Below are 14,385 nucleotides of genomic sequence, written 5' to 3' on the forward strand. Positions count from 1 at the left end.
TTTACAGTGTAAGTATATTTTTGCTGAATGTTGATTGATATCTTGTTAATGTGGAGTATACCAAGCAAGTACACTTAATAATGGCTGTTCAATTTTTTAAAAATAATTCTAACATATCCGCACAAGCCAATCAAAATGTTGTAATTTACTGCTTTATAATAATACATTATTAAACACATTAAATTTATATGAAACACAACAGGGGGTAAGCATGTTGGCGTGACCCTCAACTACTGCTACAGTTTCACACTTTTGGAAAATATATTGGTAACCTTTAGTGTCATAGAAATTCTAATGTAAATGTGGTAAATGATACCTTGTGTAATCCATGATGGTGTTCAGGCGATGAGCGATGGTAAGGACGGTGCAGTCCTCAAACTGAGAGCGGATGGTGGTCTGAATGAGGTTGTCGGTCTCCATGTCCACAGCGGCTGTGGCCTCATCTAAGACAAGGATCTTGGACTTTCTCAACAATGCTCTGGCCAGGCAGAGCAGTTGCCGCTGCCCCACGCTAAAGGAAAAACACAAATGGCAAATGAGCTGCACATACACCATATTTTACGGACCATTAGGCGTACTTTATTTATAGGTGCAATATCAATGAAAGGGTCTGTTAAAAAAAAAAAAAGGAAGCATTCGGCTTGTAGGACTACATTTCCCATGACTATTAGCCACAGAAGCAGGAAGTAGTCCTGGTTCTGGTCTGGTGAAAACATATAGACGGCTTTGAAGTGGATGACAATGACATCTCAATGAAACTTAATGACAACAAATGGAAATGAAGTTCATACCTAAGGTTCTCTCCCCCTTCACTACATTCATGGCTAAGTGTGTCCGGCAAGCCGGACACAAAGTTCTTGAGATGAGAGAACTCCAAAGACCTCCATATCTCCTCATCAGAGTAGCTTTCAAATGGATCCAAGTTCATCCTCAGAGTGCCTGAAAACAACACTGGATCCTGAGGGGGAGACAAAAAGGTACAGTACATCATGGATTACATTTGGGGGGAAAAAAAATACTGTTATGACGCAAATGAGGAAAAGACCTGAAAAGCAAGGACAAAACAGAAACCTTACCAATGAGAGAATATTTAAGTTATTTGTCACCTCACAGCACTGACCTGTGGTATAATGGTAATTCTGGAGCGGAGCTCGTGGAGCCCAAGTTCAGCAATGTTTACTCCATCAATGAATATTTGACCTTCTGCTGCCTCAATGATCCTGAACAGGCCCAATGTTAGGGATGATTTGCCTGCTCCCGTGCGCCCGACAATCCCAATCTTAGGGAAAGAATGAGTAGAAAAGATTAGAGTAAAGATGATCACAAGTACGGAGTAAATTATTGATACAAAAAAACAGGGGGGTTGTTTAATTTATGGATTCATTTTAGACAAAACCTTCCCTTCATTCCATAAATGCATTACTTTGGCATCCACCTTTGCATCCTTTAGCAACACATACAAGTTCAACGCCCCCAAAAAGAATTTATAGCTCAAGCAAGACAGGTGCAAAGCCTGAGGCTATCACCACTATGCATTGTGGGCAATAAATGTGAGACTATGTAAATAGTTTGTGTATTTTTAATCATGTTTTTTTATACACTATTTGTATCAATGATAATTACACACACACTCACAGACACGCACATCATTGCTTCAGCACACATGCGCACACCCACACGCTTGTTTGGGTTTCACTTTCCATAGGTTCCGTTTTTCTCTGAATAAAGTCCAGAGGGATGGGCGAAGAAGTCAGTGAGAGTGCGGGAGATTGAACTGGCAAGACGCCTACTTCACCTCCTGGCTTCTCCTCCCATCGCGATGGAGAAAGGACAAAACCTTCCCTGGTTATTCCTCTGGTTCTCAGCATTTAATTCAGTCTAATGAAGGCGTCAGGACCTTTTAAACCTGACAATAACGTACTATTGGTGGTGGAGTTGTGTTTGCACAGTCCTTTCAAGATGTGAAAAACATCTTAAATCAACTCAACTCAACTCCCATTGAGGGCAACTACAGAGAACCCGCTTATCACGAGGCATATGTTCCAGATACACCTGCTTTTGGTGAAACTCTGCAACACAGAGACTAGGAAAATATTTGATAGTTTTACCCCTTCCACAAGCTTTAAACATTCACATTTATGAAAACTCACTTTTTAAACCGATTGTTGCAAATATACAAAAATATGCAAGCATGAAATGTAAACAAAATACTGTCCTGAATCTGCATGCGAGTGCCTGTGTGTGAGCTGCGGCCGACAGCAGCTCCTGCCCGAGTGTGCTCGTATTTTACTATTCCATCAGTGTTCATTAAATAGACTGCGGCTGTCATTTTCCATATGTGAGGGCATTACAGTAACTGTACTGAAAATTACATTACAGTTACTCAGGGCTCAGGTAATGACCAATCGCGGATCAGCTTGCAAAGATCATATGACCAAAATCAGAAAATAGGTGAATTCTCAAGATGAATTTTTTTAACTGATTCCAAAACTGCCGCCCGAGGGATCGGAGGTCACGTGCATTCAATGTTGGTTTTCAACCTTGCCGCTTACATGAAGTGAAGCTTACATGAAGAGTATCTCAACCATTTGATGATATTATGGACAGTAAATGATGACATCCCTAAATTCCTTTCAATTGCAAGTTGAGGAACATTGTCCACTGCTTGACTATTTTCTCATATGCAGTTGTTCACATAGAGGTGAACCTTGCCTCATCTTTGCTTGTGAATCTTTGCTTGAGGCAAGCTCCTCTCAGTTACCCTGAGCATCTCTCAACTTTCTCAGTCTTTGATGCCGCCTGTCCCAGCTTTTTTGGAACATGCTACAGCCATAAAACAAGTTAATGATTATTTGCTAAAAACAATAAAGTACAACAGTTTGAACATTAAATATCTTGTCTGTATGTTTATTCAATTAAATCTAGGTTGTACATCATTTGCATATCATTGAACTCTGTTTGTAGTTCTGCTTAACACAACGTCCCAATTTCATTGGAATTGGAGCAGTAGAAGAAATGGAAGAAGAAAAATTCAAAGAAGCAGCTCTGTTACTTAATTGTTCAACGTCATTCTCTTTAATTTTTACTTCACGGTAAAGGACTGTGTTTGCAGCTGTGATTGCTTTTAAAGTGCGCAATGATTTAAAGTTTGGATTTTCTTCCTGTGCTTGCACAAGTTTTCTCTGATTACCTTTCCAACATTTAAAATGCATATGAAGATAAAGACTCAAAATTTCCCATACCGCTGAATGTTTATGAGCCTATATATGCCCAGCGACTGACTGGCAACCAGTTCAGGCATATCCTGCCTCCCGCCAAACCCAGCTTGAATTGGCTGCAGCTCACTCATGACCCAAACGAAGACAAGCAGTATAGAAAATAGATATACAGATAAAGGACTACTTTGTTTCTCAACTCTATCGCAAATGTAAAGCTTTTGGATTTTATTTTTCAAGTAGGCATATTGCAGGGGCGACCAGTATAGATTGTAAATGTGCAAAAGTGGCAGACCTTCTCTCCTCCTGAAATGCTGACTGTGATGTTGCGGATGGCCAGGTCCAGATCGTGACGGTATCGTAAAGCGAAGTCTCTGAATTCTATGCACCCTTCAGTGGGCCACCCAGGGGCAAGGCCGGAGAGCTCATGCTTCCACTCAGCCTGGTGGTAGTTGGATGCATATAAAAGATTAGTAACGGAACACAGGGATGTTTATGCAAAAAGAAATGATACCAGCAGCATTGAAAAGGTTTGTTTATCTTACAAAACTTAAATCTGAAAAGAAGCTAACCAGATGAAATGGCCAAAATAATCAATCTGTGACAAAATAATATCTACAACTGAAAATGACTTTGATGTATCCTACCAGACATCCTCCAACTAATTTTCATACACAAGTATTATAAAAGTATGTTGTTTAACAGAGCAATCAAGTTCAAGAACAATCGTTAAAAAAAAGGCAACAAAATTATTTTAAGTGAATTCATAATACGTTCCATGGGTTCATAGGCCACAAGGATATGCCAGTCAACAAGAAACAAGTTCAGTACTGAAAATTTGGGTTGGACAGTATTTCGTGATACAGTATCCTGCGGTGTCTAAAAATAGCAATGGTGTTACTCGCAACATGTCATTAAGAAAAGAAAAATGTGCGGCATGAAGACCTAATATGTGATTAAAACATTTTTTGATAGCACATGCAAATGTGAAGTTATGTCTTCAATTCAATAGTACTATAACAATCTTAAACAAATAGAAGACTATAATGTCACGTCACTGGACCGGAATTTGACGTTCTATTAGTCCCCTGACAATGCATAAGACTACATGAGAGTAGGGGCATGTTGGGAAATTCACAGCTGCGTGTATACTACTCTGAAATTGGGTGTGGTCATTTCTGAACGCAGCCAGCGTTGGCGCATCGTGTCCCACATTGGTGCACTGGCACTTCATTTTTGGTGTCTTTTGAATAACAAAATTGAGCAATGCGCTGAGTTTCTCAATGGTTGTGTGCGCTTGGAGGGTCTTTCCAAATGCGCCCAAGACGGCCGTCAAACAGCTTGCGACTCCAGCGCAGACCCCCCCAAAATTGCAACCGCTGCAATTTGGCCTATTTTTTTTTTTTTTCGGTTGTTAGTTCATACTCCATCAGCTGGTACCAATTAAAAAAGGAGAATTATGTACACAATAAAAGTATACTTCAATTACCATTTGCTATTATGATGCAAATGGATGTTTGAGAAAAATTACAATTAGTAGCCCGTTCGAACGGTTAAAATGTAAACTAATACTGATGGCAGATTTGGGTTACGAGGCCAGATAGACTCGCGCTGGTCGATGCAAGCTACAAAATAAGTCTAAAATTAGCAACAATATTTCCCTACACCCTGGTGTAATGAGGCGACGGTGAAACGGTGTTAAAATTTTAATATCGCCCAACCGACTGAAAATTCCACATAAATATTGATGACTAAATAAGAAAAAAGTGGCTTGAGGACCTCTGAATGGAGATGCATACATGAGATTTTCAGTGTGTGTTCTATAACACTTTGCATTATGTAATCACACTTGTTTTCCTCTTTTTGAACTTCATGAAGTTTTGCATGAGGACATAGGCTTTCTCGTCCAAATTTTAAAACGAGTTCTAACTACCGCCATTTGCCCAAGCAAATATTTGAGTAAACATCGTCCACGTAAAACTGTCCTGCACAAAGATTTTTTTCAATGTTGGACGTAACAGTTGAATGTCTCTAAATGAAGGCTGGAAAAATGTGGGCGATACATTTTGTGCATCAGTACAATTATTAGTGTCTACTTCCAAATTAATTGGGGGAGACAAAATATAATCAAAATCCTGATACTATGTACTGTACCTCTTTTTCTGTGTCGCTGTACTCTTTCACTCTCTCCACTGCAACTATGTTTGTTTCCACATCGGAGGACATTCTCACCAGCCAGGTCAGAGAGGCTGTTAGCTGCACATGAGACAGGATAGCCAAGTGAGGGTGTATTGATGTTCACCCTATACTCTTGAGTCAAATAAATGAAGCAAATCTGTGCAAGGGCTTGAAGTTGGAGTAGGAGGGAATATATGGTAAAGCAGGTGGCAGTGCATTTGTTCTTTTTGGAATTACACTACATGAAAGTTGAAGAGGGATGAGCTGCATGCCAGTCATGTTGCTATTCTTGAATTATTCATACTTTATGCACATATTTACACCATGATAATTGTTTATGCTTTTGCTGTATTTAAAATGTATAGTGTTTATTTGTGTTTTTTTGGGCAGACTCGGGTGTGATGTCTAAAAACCAGAAACAGCTTGTAAATCAGACAACTAAATTGGTCAACTCGTAAGTAAAAGGTGCCCCTGCACAGTAGACCCGTTCTGCATGTTTAAGCTGCAATTGCATTGACCAGTGCCCAAGACACGTGTTCGTCCATTATCTTAAGCGTGTCACTTGAAACATGTAGTGTAAAAATGGAATGAATCATTTTAAAACCATTTTTGCAATGCCTGGAACCATTTAGCACGTTCCGTATTTACTGCACGTACATTTGTTGCAGAGGGACTCAGTCCCTCAGTCAGTGTTAGTGGTCGGTTTGAACTAAAAAAAAGTGGTTGCTTGGAAACGGCAACATACACGTGTGACTACGAGCCGGTCTGCCTGAGAAATGAATGAATAATCAATAGGGTAATCTATTCTAAAAAGATGGTTTATGATAGCCTGAAATACAGTTTAATTTGTATGACACATCTGAAAGTAGTAGTTTCTTGACCAAGTTGCATAGAAATTTAAGGAGGAAGAGCTTGGGTAAATTTACCTGAAGGGCATAGGAGATCGCTAGGCCCATGATACCTGGACTGAGATTCTCTCTGGCTATGACAGCAAACAAAGCAGCAGATGACACAATGCAGTTGCCGACAAACTCCAGTCGGATTGCCAGCCATCTACATATACACAAAAAAGATAAATAAGCAGCACATAAGTCAGACTTCTAATGATCTATTTTACTATTCTAGCAACTGTGGAGAAAATGTGAAATTTCCTCAAATAGTGACCAGGTCTGTTCAGTCATTTATTCAGTGATTTATTTGTGCATTCATTTTTTTTATCTCTCTCATTTCGTTGTTTTGAATGCAAAAGTGGCTAGTCTGAAGTTCAAGTGTGCCTTTGGAGGCTTACTTTTTTTTTACATTAACTTCAGAAAAACCTCCTAGTAATGTAAATTGTTACCAATCATGTTTGCAAGAAAACATTCAAATTGTGAACTAATCAGTTATGTGTTTTATTGGCAGTTAAAAATAAATAAATTAATTAATTAAAAGAAAGTATCCACAATAGGAGGGCACCGATCAATATTCCGTCTAATCACCAAACCCAAATCTGTAAAATCTCGGACCTGCAGATAGAATTTTTAACAGATTGTGATTTGTTTTTCATAAGTAACAACATAAACCTTTATGTGACACTGAATGATACCGCTGAAACAAACGGGGTTGTTTTAACCGCACATGACATGAAGTAGTCCTCTTAACTAAAAATTAAAAGACTATTAGTCATCTTACAGTAGACGAGGACAGGGGATGACTTTTTCTGACCTTAACAGAGGGAAACGACATCGGTGGACAAGATCTGTTTTATTTGAATGGATCCGCTGATCATCTTTCCACATAAATAAGGAGATTGGCGCACCCTTAATCGCATCACGACTGTGCATTCACCAAACTTGGGACGGTTCTATTCACGCAACATGACTGTTTCAGCGTGGAGCAACTCGCATTATCTGATCCCATCTCATGACTGATGAGGAAAAATCAATTTGGGATAGGTAATTTTTCTATTTGATCTTAATTTAATTCTATCTTCATTTTGAGTGCTCATCACAGCCGCTTAACAGTAACACTGAAACACCCGTGACGCATGCCACCTCACTAGGTGGCCCTCTTGAGCTCAGCCACCACGTGAAGGCATCCAGATTTTTTCTGCAGAACATTTTTAAGCAAACATATTTTGTATGGTCTTTCACAATCCATTGATATTGATTTATTGGCCAACCCTACTGCTTCCCTTGTAATGGTGGGCACTACTTGAGGAAATGCAGAAGATCATATTCCATCCAACCTGTTTGCTACAATGCTGGGGTAGTAGGCCTTCTGGTTATGGTCAACCCTCTGATCACTCTCTCTGATAAAGCGTTCTTGTTCACCAAAAGCTCTGATGACGGACGTGCCGAGCAGCGTTTCATTAAAGTGGGTATAGATTGGTGAACGGCTGACAGACTCCAGGCGCTTCAACTGGCGTGATGACGCCACATAAAATCTCTAAACAAAGAGCAAATAAGAGAGTAACTATAACTCAAAGCAACATAAGCACATAAATATAAATTAACATGCAATAGCTAACATGACCAGAAACACCACTGAAACAGGAATAAAGTAATGAAACAGAAAAAAAGCATGATTATGGGTTGTATGAAAAACTAACCTGTACAAAAAAGTAGAGCAGACCAAGGAAGGGTATGATGATCGCCACCAACGGTGTAGCGATGAGGATGATAATACAAGCACCGATCACATTGAACATGGAGCCCATGAACATTTTAAGAATACTGGGGATCACAGTGTCAATGGTGTCCATCTCTTTGGCAAAGCGGTTGACAAGGTTACCGCTGGGGGTTCGCTCAAAGAAAGATATAGGCGAGCGAAGGACATCATAAAGCATGGACTGATGAAGAAAGCGAGATGCCAGAATGCCCCCAATGGACATGGACAGGGAGTAACCAAAGACTGCAACCCCTACAACAACACAACAGTGGGATTTACATAGTTAAAAAAAAGAAATACATTTGTGACTTTCAATTTTATCCCCATTTGTAAGCGACACATACGTAACCATCACATCTTAAATCCACACGAGAGTTCGCAGACATAAAAAGGCCTTTCATTACTTTGTGCATGAAATTCCACATACAAAATAAATCATAAATACACTATATCTATTACAATTGGGAACGATGAAAAAAAAAAAGCTCCCAATATGTCAGTACTATTAATATCTGCAAACAGAAGTCTAGTTCTGTAGTCTTATTCAGGTAACTGCCTATTGTTCCAAAGGTGTCAATGCACGAGCAAGACATTCACTTTTTTTCCCAAACCACTCATTGTGTATATCGACAAAATATGTTATTGTGCAAGCAGTAATAAGTGATAATGCATGGACAAACCAGCATCAGAAATAGAGGCTCTTTTTTCCCCAAGGTCCATTGGATTTGAAATGATTAGAAATCTGGATTTAAATAAAAAAATTAAAATAATAATTTTAACTATACTGAACCTGTATCACAGTAGTTAACCAATTGAATTTTTCAAGCGACAAATATTATATGGAAATAGGAAATAATGAATTCGGCATTATGCATGTTGAAGGAAGAGACAACTGTGTGATTTGTAGATTTGTACCAAAATTACAAGCACCTAAAGGGAGATTTTGATCACAAAAGCGCCAATCTTCTCTGCTGCCGACTGCAGGCACGAAAAAGAAGCTGAACCAACGAAGTGTGCACACACACAGTATGGCGCAACTCAGTTCAGATAAGCGACCAGTCAAATCGGTTCAACTCTTGCAATAAGATTATATTGAGGATACTAACTTGATTAAACACCACTGCACTGGATGGATATGTGGTGGTATTGGACTGAAGTCACAATTAGCAAGTAAAACATGAAAAACTCTTTGCCTACTGGCGGTAATGAGCCCAGATGAGCCATAGATAACGCAGTCCTAAGACGATTGGTCAACGGTAATACATGCATAGAGCATATTAGCTCACTACACTTCCATTGCATGAACATCGAATGAAGGTTAATGTCAATGATACGGCTATTGGGTAGCATCTTCTGAAAATAAGCATTTATGGTGCACTGCTGGAGGAGCAAATTTGCACATGACACGACACTAGAATGTATGCAAAAACTGAGCATATTCCTTGAAAATTTATTTTACTACCAGATATTTTAAATGAAAATTTTGCTTTTTCTTCATTTAATTTGATCTTTAATCAATTCAGTTGTTTTAAAGTTTATATTTAATTAAACTACTGGTTTTTCTTTTTTAAAATGGATTTAAAAAGAATGATTAAACATGTAGACTGAAATGAAATATTTATATTGTGAACCATTTTTCAGCCATATTGCCCAGCCCAACAAAGCACACGATTAAAAAGGGTTTATTTAATCTTTGTATGGACCAATTTATTTGAATTTGTCATAGCTCCATTGACCTTATCAATAAAAGGTTAAATACTATATGTTAAACTAAAATAACCTATATTCTGCCACCTGCGTCCTTATTTTGAATAGTAAAAAAAAAAAGAAACATTCAATATCGACATCAATCAATATGAAATATTCATATCGTGATATATTACAAAAACAGCACACAGATTGACAAAATATACTCACCCTGGGACAGGCCAAGAGCACCATACACCCCCAATCTCAGTTTTCTTTTTGACTGAGTGCCATTTACTACTGGGTCATCAGTCCAGAGACTGAGCCAGTAATTAGAAAACAGAGAAAGCAGGTTATGAGCCAAAAACAGCAGCAAAGCAATGCAGGACAGTACACCGATTGCTTTAAAATAGGCCCAGAACACAGACAGCTTGACCTGCGGCATGAAAAGACAGATTCAGTCTCACGTTTCAAACAATCAAACTTTGAGCAAGGTCAGCTTGTTTGCACTGATGTTACTTGTCAACCCACCCGTCCAGTGCTGGCCTTGTCAGCCTCTGTCAGTTTTCCAGCATCCTTGGCCTTTTTGCTTAGCTCCTCTTTCTCCTTGCCTGCCTGGGGTATTTTGGATGTACTGTTGCTTTGACCAGGCCTAAAAATAAATATGTGAGCTTTGGTTAACAATGTTAGATTATTTTTTTCAATAGTTTGAAAACAAATCCCTTTAAGAGACCCATGAGGCGTGTCAGAGAATCTCCAGGACTGGTGTACAAAAGATAGAGATTTTCAAATCCAAACTACAAGTTTGCCCCTTTAAAGCCGTCTAACATATTTTTCCAGTCTCCTTTGCCACGTCTTCATGACCTACCTGAAGCATGGAGTGGTGGAGGGAAAAAAAAAATAATAATAAAAAAAAACAAACGCGTCGGATTTAGTCAAAAAGGTTGCTTAGCAACAGTGATATTTGGCCAGGAATTGTCAGATACTCAGGGAAATGTAAGCATGCTTCTTCTCATGCACTGAGGAAACTAAACGGCATACGATCTCTTTGAAATGTGTTTAGTGACAATAGGGGTGGAACTTGTGACACGTCATATTCTATGGTTGGACTCATCCTGCAAACATTGTCTGGCACTTTTTGTCATCCAGTTATACGCACCCAGCAAGACCAGCTGCATCGCCATTCTCCATTCCTTTGGTTACTATTTTTGGTTTGGATTCTAAATCTAAGGAGGGAAACAACACAATGAAAATTAATTCACAAGTACTAAAGCCAAACACTCGAGATACAGTATGTGCTTGTGTAAAGTGGCTCACCATGATTGTCTACATGGTCAACCCCAGCGTATGTATGCAAAAACTCAGAAAAGGCACCCTCAGTGGCCATGAGCTGCTGATAGGAGCCAACTTCTGTTATTTCGCCATCCACCATGACCAGGATCAAGTCAACCTGGGGCAAGTAGCTCAGCCCATGTGTCACCAGCAAACGGGTCTGCATGCACACACGGATATTTTAAATGTTCAGGGAGAACAACATCAAGGCCTTAGATGCCATTTAATCCCATCATACACACCTTGTCCTTCAACAAGCCCTGCGGACCAATGACATGCTCAAATATGTGTTTTCCGACATGCGCATCAACAGCAGACAGAGGGTCATCAAGCAGGTAGACCATGCGGTCGCAGTAGACAGCCCTAGCGAGGCTCACCCTCTGCTTCTGACCGCCAGACAGATTGACACCCTGTACATAGATAGAAAGATAAAATAGTTATATAGTTTGGCTTTGCAAACATGAAAAAACACATCTGCAGCCCCACAGCCGTGCCTCGATCTTGCAGGCATTCATTTAAATAGTTCAACTGAGAATATGCAGTCTTCTGGTAGTTACTGTTGATATAAAATAGCAAGCATTAAAGATAAAAGGAACGATCGAAGAATTCCCACAGAACCTTACACAGCTTTTTTTGTTCTATATTTTTTCCACATTTCAGATATTGCAGATGCGTGGTTGGTTATGAACCAATACCTTTTCGCCAATCTCTGTGGAATCTCCAGCAGGCAGGATCTCAAGATCAGGCTGAAGGGCACATGCAGCCACCACACGCTGATACCAGTCTTCACTAATATCCTGGCCAAATATGATGTTTTCCTTCAGTGTGGAATTCTGAATCCAGGCCTGCTGGGGAACATAGGCCACTGAACCCTGCAAAGGTAAACACGTAATGTAATAAGGTCCAGCAGCGGAGCGATCATTTTACTGATATATGCAACCTTTTAACTTGAAATAAAACAAGCAAGATGTGATTAAAGTAGAGATTTGCAGCAACAAATTTAGAAGCTTTATAAAAAATTGGCATTCACCATTTAGGAAGTAAGGCCGAGTAATAACAATAACTGACCTGAATTTTACTTTTGGTCACATTGTGTCACATGATTTTAGTTAAGGTAAGGGATTTTAAACTAAAAAGAAAAAGTTAGAAGTAGAATTTACCCCGATCTTATCAACGGGATCGAGACCGGTCAATATTCAGAATCAGAAAGCCCTTTATTGTCATTGTACTCAGTGTACAACGAGATTGGAGATTTGCATTGCATGCAAAAATCGCTAATTGACTAATGTCATAATTTACTTTCTATCAAAAGAAGACATAACAGCAAACAACCTCATTCACTTTGGGGTTGTTCTGTGCTTTTGTAGTATACGTGAGCCCGAAAGCTAATCTGTTTTTAGCCTCGTCCCGTGTTGTGTGAGCGGAAAGCCTTTGCACTACGAGGTGGACGTTACGCCTCCGTGCCCTCAACCATCAAATCATATTTTATTGACTGGTAAAAAGTCCCCAAATCATTTTATTTTCATAAAAAAAGTGCCTACAGTATGTGAGTCATTTAATTTTACGGCCCTGCGGGTGCCCGGCAGGGAGCAGCCAGTGGGGACGAGCTCCAGCAGAGCTGCAATATAACCACGCTGCTGGAGTCGTTTCCTTTCCTTGTACTGCGTGACGCACTGGCCTGAGGAATTTCTTTTTGCGGGGCACTTTGATTAAAAGAACATCACATTTGAACAATCCTCTGAATTTCTGAATGGTCAAAGTGAAGCAAAGCGAGTTCAGAGTGTATTGTCGAATGCAACCCAGACATGGGATTTTGGGGGCGAGAGGAGCTCTACAGTTTGTTCTAAGTATCGCTTTTTGTAAAATTTATTTCCTGAAGAAATTTGACCAGAGCCCCTTATGTTTTTTTTTTTTTACTTCTTCATGATGCATTTTTTGACTGTTCCAACTTACAGTCCAAACAAATGAGATACATGCATCTCCAGGTGCTCAAAAATCTGGTCATGTTGCAAACAAATGTACTCTATGTAAAGTTCAGTAAGCTTTTACAGTGATGCATGTGTGAATGCCAGTAAACACCTTGACAGCCACACTTCCTTCAAGTTTATCCATTTCTCCAAGCAGAGCTGACAGAAGTGAGGACTTTCCAGAACCGACGAGTCCCACAATCGCAACAAGTGAGCCGTCTGGGATACACACGTTCAGCCTGAAGACACACACGGACAAATAAATAAAACTGCACTTCAGAGAGCAAACTGTCAAGTATGTCAAATATAACACAAACCCAAATAAAGAAGCCAGACACTGTACTTTGGGATATATATACACCAAATTTTCTGGATACTTACATCTTGAGTGTTGGTGATTCTGTTTTTGACCAGCTGAAAACTCCATCCACTATGGAAATACTGTTTGAGGCTGCGATGAGAAAAGACAAGAAAAGTATGTGGAAGGAAGCATGTCAAATTTACCTGTTTTTCAGTAAAAATGCATAAAAAAAAAAGGAAGAATTGAAGACTTACAACCAACTATTGCTTTGCGGTCGACACTGTCTTCCTGTAGCTCCTCATGTGATAGAAACACTCTCAGCCGATTCAATGAGACGCTTGCCTAAAGAAAGTAAATGCTCTCAATGATTTATCTACATTCAGCTGTCAGAACTAATGAGTGTTGCGATATTTGATTTTCGTTTATTTAAAACATTTCAAAGGTAATGGACTTTTTCCATTATGCAATACAACCTTTTGAGACTGAGCATGTGCATTGAATCACAATCTGACCTGCACCATACTGCTGATGACCATGGGCAGCATGTTGAGGGGAAAACGCAAGATGTTGAAGAGTGCCAGGGAAACAAACGCCTTCTGGGCATCCAGCACATTATTTTCATCAACCAGCACATATACTGCGAAAGTGGACAGGGCAACCTGCAGAATGAGAAAGAAAAAAATGGTGATAATTGTGACAGGGAGGGGTGGCAGTCACTAGTCTACAGTATTAGGGCTTGGACTTTGGAGCCAGAGGGTCATGTGTTCAGGTCTCACTGCGGAGGAAAATGTAAAAAGGCAAGAGAAGTTAGTCTGTTAGATGGCTGGGCAGGTACGCTTGGGCAAAGCCCACCCACCCTGATCCCTCCAGCTCAATTTCAGTCCAGCAACGACAACAACAAAAGAACGACGCCGTTGTAGTTGAACAAAATAAAAACGGCGTGGCTTTAATTCCACTTGGGTCGCCTTGAAAACGAATTATTCCAAAAAAAAAGGCGAACGCACGGTCAGAAAAGTTGTTGCTCCCTGCCCTACTTGTCTTCTTAATTATATCCTTC

General features: G+C 39.7%; 1 protein-coding gene across 2 annotated transcripts in view; it reads right to left on the reverse strand.

Moving 5' to 3' along the window:
- Positions 1–14,385, reverse strand: part of abcc1 (ATP binding cassette subfamily C member 1 (ABCC1 blood group)) — a 32,289-nt gene that overhangs the window by 2,393 nt on the left and 15,511 nt on the right. For both annotated transcript variants that reach the window (XM_088316061.1, XM_088316060.1), the window contains exons 13-30: positions 13,841–13,987; positions 13,583–13,670; positions 13,409–13,478; positions 13,140–13,266; positions 11,756–11,932; positions 11,303–11,470; positions 11,046–11,220; positions 10,888–10,954; positions 10,260–10,380; positions 9,960–10,164; positions 7,984–8,294; positions 7,621–7,820; positions 6,320–6,446; positions 5,370–5,471; positions 3,511–3,657; positions 1,121–1,279; positions 792–958; positions 317–511 (exon numbers count right to left, since the gene is read on the reverse strand). In XM_088316061.1, the coding sequence (XP_088172187.1) occupies positions 317–511; positions 792–958; positions 1,121–1,279; positions 3,511–3,657; positions 5,370–5,471; positions 6,320–6,446; positions 7,621–7,820; positions 7,984–8,294; positions 9,960–10,164; positions 10,260–10,380; positions 10,888–10,954; positions 11,046–11,220; positions 11,303–11,470; positions 11,756–11,932; positions 13,140–13,266; positions 13,409–13,478; positions 13,583–13,670; positions 13,841–13,987 (2,753 nt within the window). The remainder of the gene's footprint in view (positions 1–316; positions 512–791; positions 959–1,120; positions 1,280–3,510; positions 3,658–5,369; positions 5,472–6,319; positions 6,447–7,620; positions 7,821–7,983; positions 8,295–9,959; positions 10,165–10,259; positions 10,381–10,887; positions 10,955–11,045; positions 11,221–11,302; positions 11,471–11,755; positions 11,933–13,139; positions 13,267–13,408; positions 13,479–13,582; positions 13,671–13,840; positions 13,988–14,385) is intronic.

The sequence above is a fragment of the Idiotropiscis lumnitzeri genome, chromosome 15 (assembly GCF_059441095.1).
Source record: "Idiotropiscis lumnitzeri isolate Australia: NSW breed Sydney's pygmy pipehorse chromosome 15, RoL_Ilum_1.0, whole genome shotgun sequence".
NCBI lineage: Eukaryota > Metazoa > Chordata > Actinopteri > Syngnathiformes > Syngnathidae > Idiotropiscis > Idiotropiscis lumnitzeri.